Source organism: Rhinoderma darwinii, chromosome 4, assembly GCF_050947455.1.
Source record: "Rhinoderma darwinii isolate aRhiDar2 chromosome 4, aRhiDar2.hap1, whole genome shotgun sequence".
Taxonomy (NCBI): Eukaryota; Metazoa; Chordata; class Amphibia; order Anura; family Rhinodermatidae; genus Rhinoderma; species Rhinoderma darwinii.
In genome coordinates, this window is record NC_134690.1 from 127,437,796 (window position 1) to 127,457,853 (window position 20,058).

At 42.0% G+C, this 20,058-nt stretch overlaps 1 protein-coding gene across 2 annotated transcripts in view; it reads left to right on the top strand.

Moving 5' to 3' along the window:
* Positions 1-20,058, top strand: part of SMC4 (structural maintenance of chromosomes 4) — a 130,370-nt gene that overhangs the window by 31,067 nt on the left and 79,245 nt on the right. For both annotated transcript variants that reach the window (XM_075861562.1, XM_075861561.1), the window contains exons 8-10: positions 2,165-2,305; positions 2,402-2,552; positions 16,450-16,614. In XM_075861562.1, coding sequence (XP_075717677.1) covers positions 2,165-2,305; positions 2,402-2,552; positions 16,450-16,614 — 457 coding nt within the window. The remainder of the gene's footprint in view (positions 1-2,164; positions 2,306-2,401; positions 2,553-16,449; positions 16,615-20,058) is intronic.

The window sequence follows — 20,058 nt, forward strand, 5'->3', positions numbered from 1 at the left end:
TCCGTGCTCCAAAATCCAAATTGCGCTTCTTCCCTTCTGAGCCCTGCTGTGGGTCAAATCAGCAGTTTACCACATATGGGATATTGCCGTAATCGGGAGACATTGCTTTATAAATGTTGGGGTGAATTTTCCTTATTATTCCCTGTAAATATTTCTATGTTTTTTCAGAATAAAAGTAGATTTTCATTTTTACAGACTAATTCCAAAATTTTTTGCGAAAAACCTGTGTGGTCAAAATGCTAATTATACCACTAGATAAGTTCCTTGAGAGGTGTAGTTTCCAAAATGGGGTTAATATTTCGGGAGTTTCCACAGTTTTGGCACCACAAGACCTCTTAAAACCCGACATGGTGCCTAAAATATATTCTAAAAAAAGAGGCCCAAAATCCTCTAGGTGCTCCTTTGCTTCTGAGGCCTGTGTTTCAGTCCATTACCGCACTAGGGCCACATGTGGGATATTTCTAAAAACTGCAGAATCTGGGCAATAAATATTGAGTTGCGTTTCTCCGGTAAAACCTTCTGTGTTACAAAAAAAAAAAATGTTTTAGAAATGAATTTCGGCCCAAAACATTTTTTTGGTCAATTTCACCTCTACTTTGCTTTAATTCCTGTGACGTGCCTAAAGGGTTAAAACACTTTGAATGCTGATTCGAATACCTTGAGGGTTGCAGTTTTCAAAATTATGTGACTTCTGTGGATTTTCTAATATACAAGGCCCTCAAACGTTGGAGTATCGGAGGTAAATTAAGAGAATATATATCGATCAGATCTCCTGGTATCTGAACCCCCAAATATTTAATAGAATGCAGTTGCCATTTAAATAAGGAAGACTTTAGGCAGTCTAGCAAATCAACCGGTAAAGAAGTTTAGAGCCTCTCTTTTTGTATAGTTCATTTGAAATTGCTCACTTGACCAAATTTCTCAAACTCACGGATGAGGACTGGAAAATAAATGGCAGAGTTTGTTACAAAGCATAAGATCATCTGCGTATAGAGCCAGTTTATGGTGAGCCTGTCCGATCCCAGAGATATCTGGAGAATTACGAATAGCCGTCGCTAAATGTTCCATAGTGATAACAGAGCAACGGGGATAAGGGACACCCCTGTCTAGTACCATTTGCTATTGGTAAGGAGGGAGAGTGCACACCATTAACCTGTACTCTAGCTGTAGGTTTTCCATAGGGATTAGCCCCATAATGTTGGAAAGGATCCTTTCTCTAACTGGTGAAGGGCAGCCCTTAGAAACGTCCAATGGACACGGTCAAAGGCTTTTTCGACATCCACGGACTCTAAACACGTAGGGATCAACATTTTCCCAACATATGTAGAGTGATTTTTAACTTGCTTAGTGTCCATCCAGTTGTCTTTCATCCAAGATGGCCGCCGCTGTCTCAGACTTGCATACGGAGTGTAGTCTGAGACGGCCCCCTCCACCTTCTTCACTGCCCTCTGAAGTGTTAGACCAGCGCTGATGACGTTAGTACATCGCTCCTATCAGAGAGCAGTGGAGGAGGGGTTGTGTCTCAGACTTGCAGACTACGCTCCCTATGCAAGTCAACGGCGGCTATCTTGAATGGAAGACAACTGGGACCGAAAACGAGGCAACAGAAGAACCAAAGGGATGGACGCTAGCTAAGTTAAAAATCATCCTACTGTCAAGTTTATTTTGTTTTGTGGGACTGGAGGGTCGCTTTAAATGGACACAAACTTTTCAAGCCACTTATGCGAATCTAATCGTTTTCCTGATTATAATCAATTTTGTAATTAACTTACTAGTAAAATGTAGTAGTTTTATCCATACCAATTCTGTGTGAAGTTACTGCAGAGCAGAGGAGTGGACTGCAGGAAGTGGTGGGGTGTGTCTCTTCATAGCCTGCCTATTCAAGTCTATGGAGGGGGTAGCAGGGAGAGAAAGACAGACACGCAGCCTACAGAAGTCTATGGAGACCGATGGGAGCAGCAGAGAGTAGACCGGCTGCTGGTAAGAAACCTACATATTTGGTGTCTTGGCATCCTTTTAACTAACAATCTGTGCAATATAAACGGTTATAGACAAATATTTGGGGTTATAAGTGTTTATATATTTGTTTTCGCTTGTATTCCATGGTATTTGAAAATAATTGCTGAGCCGTGACCAGTAATAACGCTTTACATTTGTTTACAAGACATGATTTGCAGAAACGTACTCAGGATATGGAAGCTCAAAAAGAAAAAATTCAAGAAGACACTAAGGAGATCAGTGAAAAAAGTACTTCACTATCCGAAGAAATGAAAGAGAAGAATAAAGCTTTGAAAGATGTTGAAAAGTAAACTTATTTCTATCTTGTATTCTATATGTAATATCTTTCAATAATGTTTAATAAACCATTGTCTATTTTTTTTTTTTTTTTTCTTGTACTCAGGCAGATAAATAAAATCAGCAAGTTTATTGAAGAAAATAGAGCAAAATTTACTCAGTTGGACTTGCAAGATGTTGATGCACGTGAGAAGCTGAAGCATGCAAAGAACAAAGTAAAAAAGCTACAGAAACAACTTCAGAAAGACAAGGAAAAGGTAATGTTTCACTTTAATAAACACTGGTTTTAACCCCTTAACACACCTGGGTGTAACTACACGTCCAGGTGAGCAGTAACTTTGCAAACCCTAAACAAGTAGTTAAGTTCGCCCTTTAAATTATAACCGCAGCGCTGTAACACGGCGGCGGTTAACTGCTCTTGTCTTCAGGAAGACTACAAGTAACCAATCCGAGTGGTCCCTTGTTAGCGATTGCTCCGAATATACAGATGTGCAGGAAAAGCTTTTGACAGGCTCTGAACGTCTGTTGGTGTATGTGAAGTGGAGAGATCCGAGCCTGTATCGCCTGCTATCCAAAGTGCTAATGACCCCAATTAACCCTTTTATCACAGTTCCCTGCACTGATAACTTCCCTACCTCTCCCATTGTATAAGGAAGAGTTTGTTTTTTGGTTATTTTAAAACCCTAAAATAAATGTCAATCACTTAGCCAGTATCCGCGTCACCCCATCCGTGGAATAGTAAGTTTGTGTTAAGTGTCATAAGATAAGAGAAAATTCTTAGTGTATTCTAGTATTTCATGTAAAAAAAAGTTTATAACTCTCTTCTGTATACATTTCTCTATTGTAACATCTTCTAGTGTGTGTGTGTGTGTGTGTGTGTATATATATATATATATATATATATCTCCAAGAAATAAATCCTGCAGCACTCCATTAGTCAATATGAAAAAAGTGTGGTTTATTGTGCAAACATGGTAGGTGCAACATTTCTGTCCCACATTAGGACCCTTTTTTTATGCTTATTGCACCTGCCATGTTGGCACATATAGGATTTCAAAGAATAAGCAGCACTCCACATCCTAGTATCAAAAAAGTGAAAAAGCTTTTATTCACCCATATGGCAAAGTGCAACGTTTTTAGGTCCAGATTGGGACGGTTCTCAAGCAGTTCCAACAATGTGCAACATGAGGTTTAAATAGAGGGTAACATGATCACGTAATTACATTCGTTAAGTGAAAAACATCATAAATATTTATAGAAAATATGGAGACATATAGCGTATATCCCTTTCGTGGAAAGAAAGTGCATAGTGATAATCCTTTAACCCCTTAATGCCCCGCCTATTTTAGACCTTAAAGGGAATGTGTCGCTAGAAATTTTTTTTAGTTAAAGAGGCTCTGTCACCAGATTTTGCAACCCCTATCTGCTATTGCAGCAGATAGGCGCTGCAATGTAGATTACAGTAACGTTTTTATTTTAAAAAAAACGAGCATTTTTGGCCAAGTTATGACCATTTTTGTAGTTATGCAAATGAGGCTTGCAAAAGTCCAAGTGGGTGTGTTTAAAAGTAAAAGTCCAAGTGGGCGTGTATTATGTGCGTACATCGGGGCGTTTTTAATACTTTCACTAGCTGGGCGCTCTGATGAGAAGTAACATCCTCTTCTCTTCAGAACGCCCAGCTTGTGACAGTGCAGATCTGTGACGTCACTCACAGGTCCTGCATCGTGACGGCCACATCGGCACCAGAGGCTACAGTTGATTCTGCAGCAGCATCAGCGTTTGCAGGTAAGTCGATCTTACCTGCAAACGCTGATGCTGCTGCAGAATCAACTGTAGCCTCTGCTGCCGATGTGGCCGTCACGATGCAGGACCTGTGAGTGACGTCACAGATCTGCACTGTCAGAAGCTGGGCGTTCTGAAGAGAAGAGGATGTTACTTCTCTTCACAGCGCCCAGCTAGTAAAAGTATTAAAAACGCCCCGATGTACGCACATAATACACACCCACTTGGACTTTTACTTTTAAACACACCCACTTGGACTTTTACTTTTAAACACACCCACTTGGACTTTTGCAAGCCTCATTTGCATAATTACAAAAATGGTCATAACTTGGCCAAAAATGCTCGTTTTTTTAAAAATAAAAACGTTACTGTAATCTACATTGCAGCGCCGATCTGCTGCAATAGCAGATAGGGGTTGCAAAATCTGGTGACAGAGCCTCTTTAAACAATTAGTATATAAGTGATTACACGTTGTTTTAATTTTTTCCACAAGTCAGGAAATATTATAAATTAGATTCTAATTTATAACATTTCCATGTGCTGGTCACTAGAGGGAGTGATTTCCCAAAATTGCAGCATGGTCAATGTGGTAAAGCAACCTCATTGCTTTATGCTGCAAATTTGGGGTAGACACTCTCTAGTGTCCTCACACAATTCCCCCTCCCTTGTTCTGGCTAGTGCCAGGAGGAGAGGGTTGAATCTTCAAACCTCCTGCACTGTGTGCCGCCATTTTCTGAGTGAATGCACAGTGTAGGGGGATTAGATACAGTGCTCAGCAGACAGTATAACACAAACATACACGAACATAATACACACATCAAATACACAAACATAACTTACCTGCCGGCTCCGCTTCTATGCCTTGCGCCTTCGCTTCCTTGAACATATGGCCGGAAGTCGTCCTCTTACTGTCCGGCCTCTGCTTCAAATCCACATGAAAATGGCGCTGGATTTCGCTCTGCTAACTAGCTTTGTTTTGGTCTGTGTGGGAGCTGCGCATGCGCCGTTCCCACATAGACGGCGTACGCAGCAGTGAATGGAACGGCTCCCCTTCGCATTCTCTATGGGGATGTATGTGCCGTATTCCATCTCTGTATATGTCGTTAATCGACACATACAGAGATGGAAAAAAAAATGGCAGCCCCCATAGAGAAGTAAAAATAAGAAAAAAGTAAAAACTAGAACACACGAACACGAATAAATAATTTTTTTATTTTTTGCGGGACAAGTTGTAATTTTTAATAGCACCATTTTGGGGTACATAGAATTTATTGATTAACTTTTTTTGGGGGGGGATAGAAAAAGAAACAGCAATTTCGCCACACTTTTTTGCGTCCTAAATTAACGCAGTTTACCGTGTGGTATGAATATCACAATAACTTTATTCAGTGGGTTGTTGCGATTGCAACAATACCAAATTTGTATAGATTTTGTATGTTTTACTACTTTTACACCGTGAAAACACTTTTTTTCTTTCAAAATTATTTATTTGTGTGTCTCCATATTTGAAGAGCCGTAACGTGTTTATTTTTTTTGCCGATGCAGTTGTATGAGGGCTTTTTTTTGTGCTGGACAACTTGTAGTTTTTATCGGTACCATTTTGGAGTAGATGCGACTTTTTGATCACTTTGCGGGTTAAATGATGTAATAAGTTTATAGTTGGGGTCGTTACGGACGCGGCAATACCAAATATATGTAACTTTTTTACTTTATTTTGTTTTAATAATAAAGCAGTTTGTAAGGGGGAAAAGTGGGTTTTTCACAATTATTTTTTTTCACTTTTTGTTAAACTGTTTTACTAGTCCCACTAGGGGACTTCACTATGCGATTATCCGATCGCATTTATAATACACTGCAATACTTCTGTATTGAAGTGTATTATGCCTGTCCGTGTAAGACGGACAGGCATCTGCTAGGTCATGCCAGAGGCATGATCTAGCAGGCATTCACTACAGGCAGACCTTGGGGGCCTTTATTAGGCCCCCAGCTGCCATCGGAGACAGACGCTCGGTGATCTTATCACCGGGTCTCGGTGGGATGAGAGGGAACTCCCTCCTCCTCTCCAAAACCACTGAGATGCGGCGCACGATATTGAGCACCGCATTTGAGGGGTTAAACGGGTGAGATCGATACTAATATCGATCTCACACGTTTGAGCAGGGACGCCCCCAGCCCTCAGCTACCTCTGGCAGCTGAGAGCAGGGAGATTTGACAGCTCCCTGCTCTGTTTGTTTATTCCGATGCAGTGAACGTAAAAAGTCTATTGCATCGGAATAAAGCCCATTAGTGACCGACGTAAAAACACTATGGGGCGGCCGCTAACTAGTTAAGAACTAGTACATACACTGATCCATCATTTCAATGACCCATCTCTAATTGATCAATCAAATTTTAGGTAAACATATGGTATAATACATATTCTAATTAATAACTCCCTGCCCAGAAGTCCATGACCATCATAGTTTCCTATGTCTTGATGCCAAATCTTGGCGTCTGCCCATTCATACTGCGCATGTCTACACACCTGTTCTAGTCCAGTGTTCAAACCCTGTGACATAATCCATAAAAAAGCCGACCAGTCATCCTATTCGGCCGCGCATGTTGTCTTCGCACGTGCATGCTCAAAGTACACTTCGTCGGAGTTGTATCCATCACAGATAAGGGCAAATATGCAGTTTAATCCATAAGAACAAACACCATGTATTCAGAGAATGCCCTAAGATAATATGGAGGAAAGAGATGGTTGAGAGATACCAAATCATATCTATTCTTTATTTATTTAAATACATAGAAAAGTGCATCTCCCAAGTCTTTCTAAGCGCAGTCGGCTGGTCCCTTTTACAAGGTTTCCTAGCCGCCTCTGCAGTCAACAGCAACCCAGAGTTCAGGTGTGTGGATAGCACACAGTATGTCACCCGTGCGTCGACCAGAAGAAGACGGGAACAAATGTGAAATCCTGTTCTGACTATTTCACCGCGCTCCCATGAATTCAGGCATCATCCTTATTTCCAAGACTATTACAGTAGTACCATCTATTTTTTTAACTTTTTCAAAACAAGAGAAAAAAGGCATAATCAGAATGAGGGCGGATTCAGACGAACGTGTTTTGCGTCCGTGCTGGCCGCGTGGTTTTCGCGCGGACCTAGAGAAGTTTATGCGGCAGTGCAGACAGTCCGTGAGTTTTGTGCAGCGTTACTGCGCTGCGTAAAACTTGCGACATGTTCTATGTGTCTGCGCTTTTCGCACATAACGCACCCATTGATGTCAATGGGTGCGTGAAAATCATGCATGCCCTACGGATACACTTCCGTGGGACAAGCGTTATTCGCGCAATAACAGTAAAAGAATGAATGTAAACAGAAAAGCACCACGTGCTTTTCTGTTTACAAACATCCAAACGGAGTGTCATATTGATGGCGGCTGCACGAAAAGCACGCAGCCGCGCTTTCATATGAACAGGGCACACGGAGCTGTCAAGTGCCTTTTGCGCACGCAAAACGCCACGGTTTTTGCGTGCGCAAAAACGTCACGTTCGTCTGAATCAGCCCTAACACTGTATAAAAACGATGGTTAAGATTATCCACAGGGAGAATTACTGGATCAATGTGCATGGAAAAAAACCACAATGACGGCATATGCGTAAAACATCTAGTCCTGAGACATTTGAGCTATGATGTGTCTGGAATACAATAAGGCAGATATTTAAAGGAACAGTGTCACCCCAAATTTTTTTTAAAGATGTTAGTGCTTTATTAAAAACTTTTGGATTTATTTGTGTGTTTGTGTGTTACTTTTTTTTTATTTTTACACTTTTTCTTCCCTATGGGGGCTGCCATTTTTTTTCCCATTTCTGTATGTGTCGATTAACGTCAAATACAGACATGGAATACGGCAGCTCCAGTCCCATAGGGACCGCGAACAGGCCCCGTTCCATCCACTTTCGTGTACGCCGCTGTGTGGGAACGGCGCATGCGCCGCTCCCACACCGTTCAATTTGAAATGCGTGCCGTCCGGCGCCATTTTCCTGTGGACCGGAAGTCAGTAAGATTACTACTTCCGGTCGCAGCTTCCGGACTTGTGCACATGGAGCAGCGGCAGCAGACGGAGCGGATGGACCGGAGGGAGCGGCGGCGACTGGAGCAGGTAAGTTATTTCTATGTATGTTTGTGTTTCAGTGTGTTTACTACTGTATGTTAACCTTCTACACTGTGTGTTAGCTCAAAAAATGGCGACACACAGTGTAGGAGGTTAGACCGTTCAAACCCCTCGTTTCTCCCGGCACTAGCCAGGATAAAGGAGGGGGGGATTCTGAGAGCTCACTAGAGCGAGGGATTTTTACCCAATTTTGCAGCATAAAGCAATGTGGTTGCTTTACCACATGCAATGCTGCAATTTTGGGAATGGCTCCATCTAGTGACCAGTGCTGGGAAATATTATAAATTGAATCCAATTTATAATATTTCCTGACTCGTGGAAAAAAAAAAAAAAAAATTAGAACAATGTGTAATCACCTATACACTAACTGTTTAATTAAAAAAAAAAAAAACATGTTTTGCTGGCAACACATTCCCTTTAATCCTCATATCAGTCATCTATAAAGGAAACCGGAAAAGAAAGTATCCGTGGATCAAATAAAAAAAGACGAGAGAAGGGGAGGAAGCTGACCTCACACACATAAATCTAAGAAGCGCATCAGGAGGCCATAATGGTGCTATACTCCACGGATGATTGGAATCGAATCCACTCACGCCACGTTTGGATAAATTTGGCATGAGCCCCTCTCATTGATGCCGTGAGGTCATCCATTCTCATGATCTCCTGAATCTTGCCGAACCACATGCCCACTGTAGGTGGACAGGTTTGTCTCCATAACACGGGAACACAAGCATTAGCAGCATTCACCAAGTGGCGAACCACCGAGCGTCGGTACGTAGATAAGAGGACCTCGCACAAATGGAGCAGGAACAGAGCCGGAGAACGCGGAAGAGGAAAGTCCGTAAATTTAGAAGAAATGCACCACACCTCAGTCCAAAAGTCTGACCGCTGCGGGCACTCCCAAAAGATATGCAAAATCGTGCCCACCTGGCCCCCACATCTCCAACACAACAGCCAGTTCAGTTCTGAAGTGGCTTTGAGGGCAGTAAGGAAGGGAGGAAACCTCCAGCTCACCGGTTTGTGCGTCTCCAGATACCTCGCTCGGATCCCCACGACGGCCCGCGGTGGGTAATGCAGAAAGGAAGGAGAGCTGATCCAGCACTGTGTAGAGTTTAAAAGGGAAATGCTATTCCCACTTTTATTAGCAAAATTGATTAAAAGTGAAAAGGAGACGCAGTCTCAAAGTGAAGAGTAGTAACGGGTTGTTACCCGAGCCTACGCGTTTCGAGCACATGCAGTGCTCTTAGTTATGGCCATGACTACACAGTTCTGGATCATCTCCTTCCTTTCTGGCTTTGAGGGCCTTATATATTAGAAATTCCCCAGAAGTCACCCTATTTTGAAGACTGCACCCCTCAAGGTATTCGAATCCGCTTTCACAAAGTGTTTTAACCCTTTAGGCGTTTCACAGGAATTAAAGCAAAATAGAGGTGAAATTTACAAATTTTAATTTTTTTGCTGAAATTCATTTTGAAAACAGGTTTTTCCAGAGAAATGCAACTCCATATTTTATTGCCCAGATTCTGCAGTTTTTAGAAATATCCCATATGTGGCCCTAGTGCGCTATTGGACTGAAATACAGGCCTCAGAAGCAAAGGAACACCCAGTGGATTTTGAGCCTCCTTTTTTTTAGAATGTATTTTAGGCACCTTGTCCGGTTTGAAGAGGTCTTGTGGTGCCAAAACAGTGGAAGCACCCCAAAAGTGACCCCATTTTGGAAACTACACCTCAAGGAATTTATCTAAGGGTGTAGTTCGCATTTTGACCAAACAGGTTTTTCGCTAAATATATTGGAATTTTTCTGTAAAAATGAAAAAACATAGACATTTTTAATATTTACAAGGAATAACAAAGAAAATGCACCCCAACATTTGTAAAGCAATGTCTCCTGATTACAGCAATACCCAAATAAACTGCTTATTGGACCCACAGAGAGGCTCAGAAAGGAAGGAGTGTCATTTGGATTTTGGAGCACAGATTTTGCTGGAATGGTTTTTGGTGCCATGTCGCGTTTGCAACGCCCTGGAGGGACCAAAACAGTGGAAACCCCCAAAGTTACCCCATTTTGGAAACACCCCTCAAGGAATTTTTCTAGGGGTATAGTGCGCATTTAGACCCCACGGGTCTTTTGCAGAATTTATTAGAATTAGGCCGCAAAAATGAATATCACAATTTTTTTCCACTAAAATGTTGCATTTTCTAATTTTTACAAGGGATAAAGGAGAAAAAAAAACAAAACTATTTTTGTAAAGCAATTTCTTCTGAGTACAGAAATATCCCACATGGGGGGGGGGGTCATAATTTTTTTTTTCCTTAGAAATGAATTAACCCTTTCAGGACTGATCCATTTTTTTGCTTTTTGTTTTTCACTCCCCACGTTCTTAGAGCCGTAACTTTTTTTTTTTTTTCTTTTTCTGTCAAGAGTAGTGTGAGGGCTTATTTCTTGCGTGAGGAGCTGTAGTTTCTGACACCATTTAAAGTGCCATAAAATGTATTGGAAAACTGTAAAAAAAATTGCGGGCAGATATAGGAAAACAAATCTGATTCCACTTTTTGGGGTTTTCGTTTTTACAGCTTTCGCCGTGCAGTAAAAACGAAAACTTTACTTTATTTTGCGGCTCAATACAATTACGGTGATAACAAATTTATGTCGTTTTTTTTTTTTTTTTTTATATTCTACTACTTTTACAAAGAAAAATCAAATTATTAAAATAAAAATTGTTTTGTTTCACTACATTCTGAGAGCCGTAACTTTTTTTATTTTTCGGTTGATTGAGCAGTGGGAGGTCTTATTTTTTGCGGGACGAGTTGTAGTTTTTATTGGTACCATTTTTTGGTACATAAAAAGTTATCCAAAAGTTGTATTTAATTTTTTATTTTTTTTTTAGCGCTAAAGTGACAAAAAAAGTCAGATTTTTATTTACTCAAATTATTTACGTTTTTTACGCTGTTCACCGTGCGAGTTAAATAATGGTATATTGTAATAGTTCGACCTTTTACGGACGTAGCGATACCCATTTAGTTTATTTTTTTTATATTACTTTAGAAGAAAAATGGAAAAAGGGTTTTTTATTAACTTTAAACTTTTTTTTCTTTCTCACTACTAATAACTTCTATTCTTCTACACATTTTATTAGTCACCTTAGGGGACTTTAACCAGCGATCATTGGATCGCGGGTACAATATGCTGCAATACTAATGTTTTGCAGTATATTGTTATTTTTACAGGCTTCTGTAAACGCACGATCGCTGTTACTGTCCGTTAGTCCCGGGTGTCAGCTGTAATACACAGCCGACACCCGCAGCGTATGGAGCGGGCTCAGCACATGAGCCGGCTCCATACATCAACCCCCGCACCATGACGTACTATTAAGTCATAGTGCGCAAAGGGGTTAATGCACAGCGTATAGTGTGAATATTGCAATTTTCCACTGATATGCCATTTTAGTGCATAATATGTCGTGCCCCGTTTGTGCCACTGAAGACAAATACCTCATAAAACTGTTAAGCGGGTTCTCTCGGGTATGGCGATGCTATATATGTGGGCGCAAACTGCTGTTTGGGCACGCTTCAGGGCTCAGAAGGGAGGGATGCCATTTTGCTTTTGAAGTGCAGATTTTGCTTGGTAGTTTTTCTGTTGGGGGTTTTGCTGGTATTTCAGTTTATAATGTGGGGACATATGTAATCTGTGCCGAGAACATCAGGGCATAATAAGAGGGTATCCAATTTTTTGGGATCGCTTTGTATTCAATTTTTTTGCAAGCCGGGTGACAAAAAACAAGCAATTGTGACAATATTTTTTTAGTTTATTTTTTGCAGCGTTCACCCTGGGCTATAAATGATAGTTTTACTTTATTTTGCGAGTCGGTACGATTGCGGCGATACCATATGTATATAGGTTTTTTATGTTTTGCAGCGTTTGCGCAATAAAATCACATTTTTATAAAATGTATTTTCTGTGTCCCCATATTCTGAGAGCCGTAACTTTATTTTTTAGTCAAAAAAGCGGTGTAAGGGCTTGTTTTTTGCGGGACGGGCTGTCGTTTTTATCGGTACTATGTTCGGGTACATGCAACTCTTTGATCCCTTTTTATTCTCTATTTTGGGAGGGGTGGTGACCAAAAAAATATCGGTTCTGGTGTCGTTTTTTTTTATGTTATTTTTTTATTTTGTTTTTTTTTTTGGGTGTTTCTCGTGCGGGAAAAATAACATAGTTTTATAGTTTGGGTCGTTATGAACGCGGTGATACCAGATATGTGTACTTTTTTTTAATGTGTTCATTTTTTTCCTATAATAAATCTTATAGGAATAAAAAGCATTTTTTGTTTAACGTAACTTATTTTTACACTTTTTTTTTTTTTTTTTTTTTTTTTTAAACCTTATTACTTTTTTTACTTGTCCCACTAGGGGACATTTAGACTTGCAACTTTGATCTCTGCTAGAGTACATTACACTACCTACGTAGTGTAATGCATTCCAACTGTCATTGTGACGTGACAGTCACACTGACAGGAAGTCTCGGAGGACCGCCCGGAGGCTGCTCCTCCGAGGCTTCCGTACATGGCAACCCGGAGGTCATTGTCTGGCCTCCGATTGCCACGACAAGCATCGGCAGCCCCCACAATCACTTCGTGGGGGCTGCAGATGTGCTTCAAACCCATTAAATGTGGCTGACCAGCAAGACTGGAGTGTCAGCTGTCGGGGACAGCTGACCTCCCAGTTCCTGGACACTGTCCGTTAAGACAGTGTGCACCGGGAACTACTCCGCAACTGTACGTCCTGATGCGAGAAGCAATCGCTCTGCAAGACGCACAGTTGCTTTGCGGCGCGTGAAGAGGTTAAATAAGCCCAATTTCGAAAATTATTTTTAATACCGAATTGTTGGCCTACTTAAAAGTATGTCCAGTATATGCACTTAAAGGCAATGTGTTGCCAGAAAAACATGTTGGTTTTTTTTTTAAATTAAACATTTAGAGTGTAGGTGATTAAACATTGTTCAAATTTGTTTTATTTTTTTCACGAGTCAGGAAATATTATAAATTAATTCTAATTTATAAAATTTCCCATTTCTGGTCACTAGATGGAGCTATTCCCAAAATTGCAGCATTGCAAAATTGGGTAAAAAGCCCTCGCTCTAGTGAGCTCTCAGCATCCCCCCCTCCTTTATCCTGGCTAGTGCCGGGATAAACGAGGGGTTTGAACGGTGTAACCTCCTACACTGTGTGTCGCCATTTTTTGAGCTAACACACAGTGTAGTAGGTTTACATACAGTAGTAAACACGAACATACATTGAAATCTCTTACCTGCTCCTGCCGCCGCGGCTCCCTCTGGCCCGTCCGCTCCGTCTGCTGCCGCTGGTCCAAGTGCACAAGTCCGGAAGCCGCGACCGGAAGTAGTAATATTACTGTCCGGCCGCGACTTCCGGTCCACAGGAAAATGGCGCCGGACGGCGCCAATTTCAAATTGGACTGTGTGGGAGCGGCGCATGCGCAGTTCCCACACAGACGCCGTACACACAAGTGAATGGGACGGGAGCCGTTCGCAGTCCCTATGGGACTGTGGCTGCCGTATTCCATGTCTGTATGTGTCGTTAATCGACACATACAGAAATGGAACAAAAAATGGCAGCCCCCATAGGGAAGAAAAAGTGTAAAAATAAGAAAAAGTAAAACACAAACACACAAATAAATATAAACGTTTTTAATAAAGCACTAACATCTTTAACATATAAAAAAATAATTTGTGATGACACTGTTCCTTTAATACTTTATCGGGACTCCTTTTGCATGGATTACTGCATCAATGCTGCGTGGCATGGGGCGATCAGCCTGTGGCACTGCTTTGGTGTTATGGAAGCCCAGGTTGCTTTGATAGCGGCCTTCAGCTCGTCTGCGTTGTTGGGTCTGGTGTCTCTCCTCTTCCTCCTGACAATGCCCCATAGATTCTCTATTGGGTTTAGGTCAAACGAGTTTGCTGGCCAATCAAACACAGTGATATTGTGGTTATTAAACCAGGTATTGGTACTTTTGTCAGTGTGGGCAGGTGCCAAGTCCTGCTGGAAAATTAAATCTGCATCTCCATAATGTGTGATGATAGATCTAACCGCAACAGAAGGTATAAGTTCCTCTACCAATAGTAAGACCTGTTTTGGTATCAAGTATACGAGGGTTCACACAGTTTTTTGTTGCAGGCAGAAAATTCTACCTCAAAATTTGAATTTTGAGGCAGATTTTGATATGCCTGCACGCTGTCTTTTGCAGCGTTTTTTGCCAGCGGCCGATGGGCAAAAACGCAGCTACATACGCTTTCTCTGCCTCCCATTGATGTCTATGGGAGGTCAGACGTAAACACCCGAAGATAGGGCATGTTGCTCCTTTTTCCCGCGAGACAGGTTTTTCCGCTCGCGGGTAAAAAATAACTCCTCCGCCTCACATTAAAATCAATGTGAGGCATTTTCAGACGTGTTTTTGAAGCGGTTTCCATGTCAAAACTTGTCAAACTGTGTGAACTGTCCCTAATAGCCCTCAGCCCAGAAAGTATTAATAATCGAACACTCCCAGAACATGTGTAGGAAGGAGCCCTTCTACATTGAAATGTGAACTAGTAACTATATTGTGTGGTATTACGATCTGTCTTGCAAGTACATACATTAAAATTTAGAAAATTGCTAAATTTTGAATCTTTTTTTTTTTTTTTTTTTTTCTCAATTTTGGTGTTTTTTCACAAATAAACACTGAATTAATAGACCACATTTTACCACTAACTTAAAGTACAATGTGTCACGAGAAAACTATCTCCATCGCTTGAAAAAATAAAAGCATTCTAAAGTTATTACCACATAAAGGGACACGTCCGACTTGAAAAATGGGGCTGCGTCCTGTACGTGCCAACTAGTCTACGTCCTTAAAGGGGTTAAAGAGTAAAGTAGTCTTTTAGTTTTATTAGAGAAAATATGAGAAATTTGGCACTGATTAAATCATGCATTCCAGCAATCACGCTGAGTCAATTACATTCAAGACCTCGCCAGAGACTAAATAATTAAAACTTCTATATGAGGATGACCGTATTAAACTCTCCTCACTGGCCGATGCTGTCAAAAGTTCATTGCCGTTATCCCCTCTCCTAAACTCCTCCCCCGACCGTAAACAATGGTTTGCAAACTTTTTGCGCCTGTTATGGTAATCCGGCAGTCTCGTTCGATCCTCCTATGCCTTCCCACCGGCGCAAACTGGCCTGCCCTGAATGCCAAAATCTCGTCTGAGAGAGCTCACATGCACCCTTCATGTATGGTCCGATATAGGGCTGGGTAATCGAGATCTAAAATCTATGCGATTACTCAACGTCATCTTGCGAATTTCAGTTTTATCAATTCTTTTGTCCCGGTTTAAACTGTATCTGCATCTTCAGGACGCAGATTCAGTTGAATCTAAAGGTAGAGCAGGGGCCCTTTGCTACCATTCACTGTGTATCGCCGGACGCAAGGCAGTGACGTCTTCCTGTCGATGCCGTGCCGCACAGACCAGAGGAGCAGAGGGATCTCCTCCACTAGTTGTAACTGGGTAAGGTGAGTATTTATATTTTTATCAGGCAGCTATGGGGGCACTACATTGTGTGAGGGCAGCTATAGGGGCATTATACTGCATGGAAGTCAAATATGGGGTCATTATACTATGTGGGGGGAGCTAAAGGGGTATTTTACTGTGGGGGGCATTATGCTGTGTGGGGAGCAACTATGGGGCAATATACTGTGGGGGCAGTGTCGGGGTATATTAGTTACAGTAGTCTACAGCCGGCTCAGGTGACAAATATTGAATAGCGTAGCATTCAAATAAGGGGCGTGGTATTTAAAAAGGTTGTATGTTCAATAACCGAGGTTGCATGTTCAATTAATCGTGATTTTGATTTAGGTCATAATTTCCCAGCCCTAGTCCAATACCCTTCCCTGCTTCGCCCGGGCGTCAAATCTAGTTACGGCGCATGCGCCGCTATGGTATCCCGTTGTGCGCACTCACCAGGAAAGGACATCGATACGCAAGTGCAGGGTTTGGTTTTATTTTTATTTTTTCCCTTCAAATGATTTGCTTGTTTTTCAATGGAATTGTACAGATTATGGGTTACATTAAAGGTGGAAAAAGTTCTGCAATTATTCATCTTGTACTGGTTTTGTACAATTACCTCATAGTAGATTTATTTATTTTCCTTTTTTGCTCCAAAAGGTGGAAGAATTAAGAAGTGTCCCTGCTAACAGCCAGAAGATTATTGAGGCAGCAAGCCAAAAAAAGGAAATTCTCGAAAAGCAAAAAGAGAAGGAGGAGGAGAAGTTGAAAGAGGTTATGGATGGTCTAAAGAAAGAAACCCAAGGTTTACAAGAAGAAAAGGAGGTTTGTAACTTATTTTTATGAACACATATATGCATAGATAAAAATATTACATGGCGTTATAAACATGTATAAATGCATCCATATTATAGAAGCGCCAAGTAACCAATGCTCCTAGAAATGTCTGAAAAACGTCTGGAAAATAGTGATGCTAACAGACCCTTTTTATTTGTATGCATAAATCCTATAGAATGGTGAAAACCCACAATGTCTAAAGATTAAAAGAATAGACCCCAAGGTCATGGCATAAATGTGGGCACAAACGTCACCCAACCAGAATAAAATTCATTATGTAATTTTAACAGTTTAGCATGACCAAGGAAAAGAAAGGGAGATCTGGAAAGCAAGGGATTGTGTTTGCTAAAATTGGAGATAACCAGGTCAGGTGACCATCGCGGAGGAACGTGATATTGTACTGCAAGTAAAAGAGCGTTTTAGTTGTCCATAGTGTTCTGGAGCTCAGCAGTAAGTTGTTGTGGGACAGTTGGTGTAGTTTTGGAATAAGTTTCAGTCTGACAAAGTGTAGCTCCAGTTATGTGAGAGACTGTCTCACCGTCCATTTTAAAGAGGCTCTGTCACCAGTATAAAAGTGCCCTATCTCCTACCTAATCTGATATGCGCTGTAATGTGGATAACAACAATGGTTTTTATCTTGAAAAACAATAATTTTTGAGCAAGTTATGAACAATTTTAGATTTATGCTAATTCGTTTCTTTTTTTTTAAATCAAACCAATTTTATTGATACGAACACAGAAAAGAAATAACACAGTAACATTCACATTTCAATTTTCCAACATCGTATACAATAGTGACAGCATATCAGGAAATCACCAACTTCCCCCCTCCCCGCACGGCCCCCCACTATATCTCCGCCCTTTGTTTCTAGTACCATTCCTGGTCAGAGCACATTTCTCTTATCAAGTTTCCCCACCACCCCTTTTTGCTCCAGACTCTATCACCTCCAGTTCCTCAGACGACTCTCGCCCTTATTCTGCTCAGTTCAGGTGTCAGCACCTCAGGGCAGGCCATCCATCTGCTCCATTGTTTCTCAAATTTTTTTCCCGTACCCCTTTTAGAAAATATCTTATGCTCCATCAGGATATTATAGTTCAACATTCCTACAATTTCCCTCATCCCTGGTGGCTCCTCATCCAGCCAGTGTTTAGCAATGCATTTCCTTGTTTGATATAATATCTTGGCAATTGCCAGGTTTGCCATTCTGTCACACTCCAATTCTCCCACCGCTCCCAACAACATAACTTTAGGGTCTGCCACCAATTCACGACCATACACCTGCTTTATCAGATCCAATATTTCCCCCCATAGGGTCCTCAGGGCCTCACATGACAAAAACATATGCAGTACATCCGCCTTCTCTTCCGTGCACCTAGGACATTTAGCATCTGCTCTAATACCCATCTGTTTTAATACCCACGGGGTGCGGTACACTCTATGTATCAGAAAGAGTTGGGATCTCCTCTGCGCCAGACTGAGTGATAAGTGACATGTGGACGCTAATATCTCCTCCCATTCCTCCTCAGTCAATGGACCAACATCCTGTTCCCATTTCGCTTTTACCAGCACCATTGGGTTTCCCAGGTGTTTGGACAGTAAGCTCCTGTACGCCATTGAGATCAGGCCTTTGGTCGTGTCAGCCCTTCCCACATACTCCAGGACCCCAAGAGCACAGACCGTCAAGTCCACCACATGCGCCTGTAGGGCATGACGGATCTGCAAATATTGATAGAACATATTGTGCTCTAGTGGAAATAGGTCTTTCAACTGCTGAAATGATCTCAACCCGTTATCATCATACAAGTGTTGTATTCGTCTAACCCGTGCCAACTCCCATTTTTGCATGCCCTCTAATTGGTATAATTCCCACAGGACTGGATTATGCCATAAGGGTGTATATTTGGTGCACATTCCCACTCCCAGGATCTGTTTGCATTGCCACCATATTTTATGTATCAGGAGTAACGTTGGTTTAGCACTCACCAATCTCTTAAAGGTATGCGCTTCCAGACTCTCTAGTGGGTTGTGTCCTCCCCCCATATATGACAATAAACGTGCACTGGAACCCCAAGTCTCTGTGTCCTCCCATCCCTTAAATTGTTGGCTCTGGGCAGCCAGGTAATATATCCAGGCATTTGGCAGCGCGACCCCCCCCCCCCCTCGTCTTTGGGCAATTGCAGTTTCTCCAATTTAATCCTTGGAACCCCTTTTTTCCAGACCAGATCCCGAAAGAGATTGTGCAATCGTCTGAACCAGTGCTTAGGTATCCATACTGGGGAGTTATGAAGAATGTATAAAACTTGAGGCATAAGGATTATCTTGATTAGGTTAGTCCTCCCCAGAGCAGAGAGCGGGAGCCTGTTCCAGGCAGCCACCTTATGTTTCACCTTCAGCAGCAGTGGTGAAACATTCAAAGACATGTAGTCTTGGACCCTAGCCGTCACCTTAACCCCTAGATACGTAAATTCAGAGACTATCGGAATCCGGAGTCCCACTCCAGTATCTACAATATTCACTGTGTCAAGTGGCATCAGAGCAGACTTGGTCCAGTTAATATTTAATCCCGAGAACTCCCCAAACCTTGTGATCGTATCCATTACTACCTGCAGTGTATTCTCAGTGTCCGTCATATATATTAAAATATCGTCTGCATATAATGAAATTTTTTCCTCCATTTCCCCATATTGCAAGCCTCTTATACGCTCCTCCTGTCTTATGAGGCACGCCAGTGGCTCCACCGCCAAGGCGAATAGTAATGGTGACAGTGGGCACCCCTGTCGCGTACCCCGGGTCAGTGAAAACTTCTCAGACATTGCACCATTCACCCGTATGCGGGCTGTAGGGGCCACATACAACAACTGTACCCACTTCACGAAGTTAGGGCCGAATCCCATCTTTTCTATTACCCGCCATAAATACCCCCATTCTACGCAGTCGAACGCTTTTGCAGCATCTAACGTTAGCACCGCCCTTCCTCCTTGCTCATCCGGTGTCGCCTGAAGATTTAAAAACAGCCGCCTGAGGTTGACCGCTGTCGATTTGGAGGGCATGAACCCCGATTGGTCTTCATGCACAACATGCTGTACCACCCTGTTCAGCCGCAGCGCCAATATCTTTGCCAAAATCTTGACATCCGATGTCAACAAGGATATTGGTCTGTAGGACTCCGGTAATTGACTGTCTTTCCCCTCTTTTGGGAGAACCACTATCGTAGCCTCATATAGGGAGTCTGGTAGTTTACCTCTGTCAAAACTTTCCTGCAAAGTACTCAAATATTCTGGCGCTAGTTCCGTCCCATATTCCTTATAGATTTCCCCCGGTAACCCATCTGGACCCGGAGCTTTCTCATTTGCCTTATCGCCTGTTCCAACTCCTCCAGTGAAATAGGGGTCTCCAATCTTTCACGGTCCTCCCGGCCCAAGGTAGGCAAA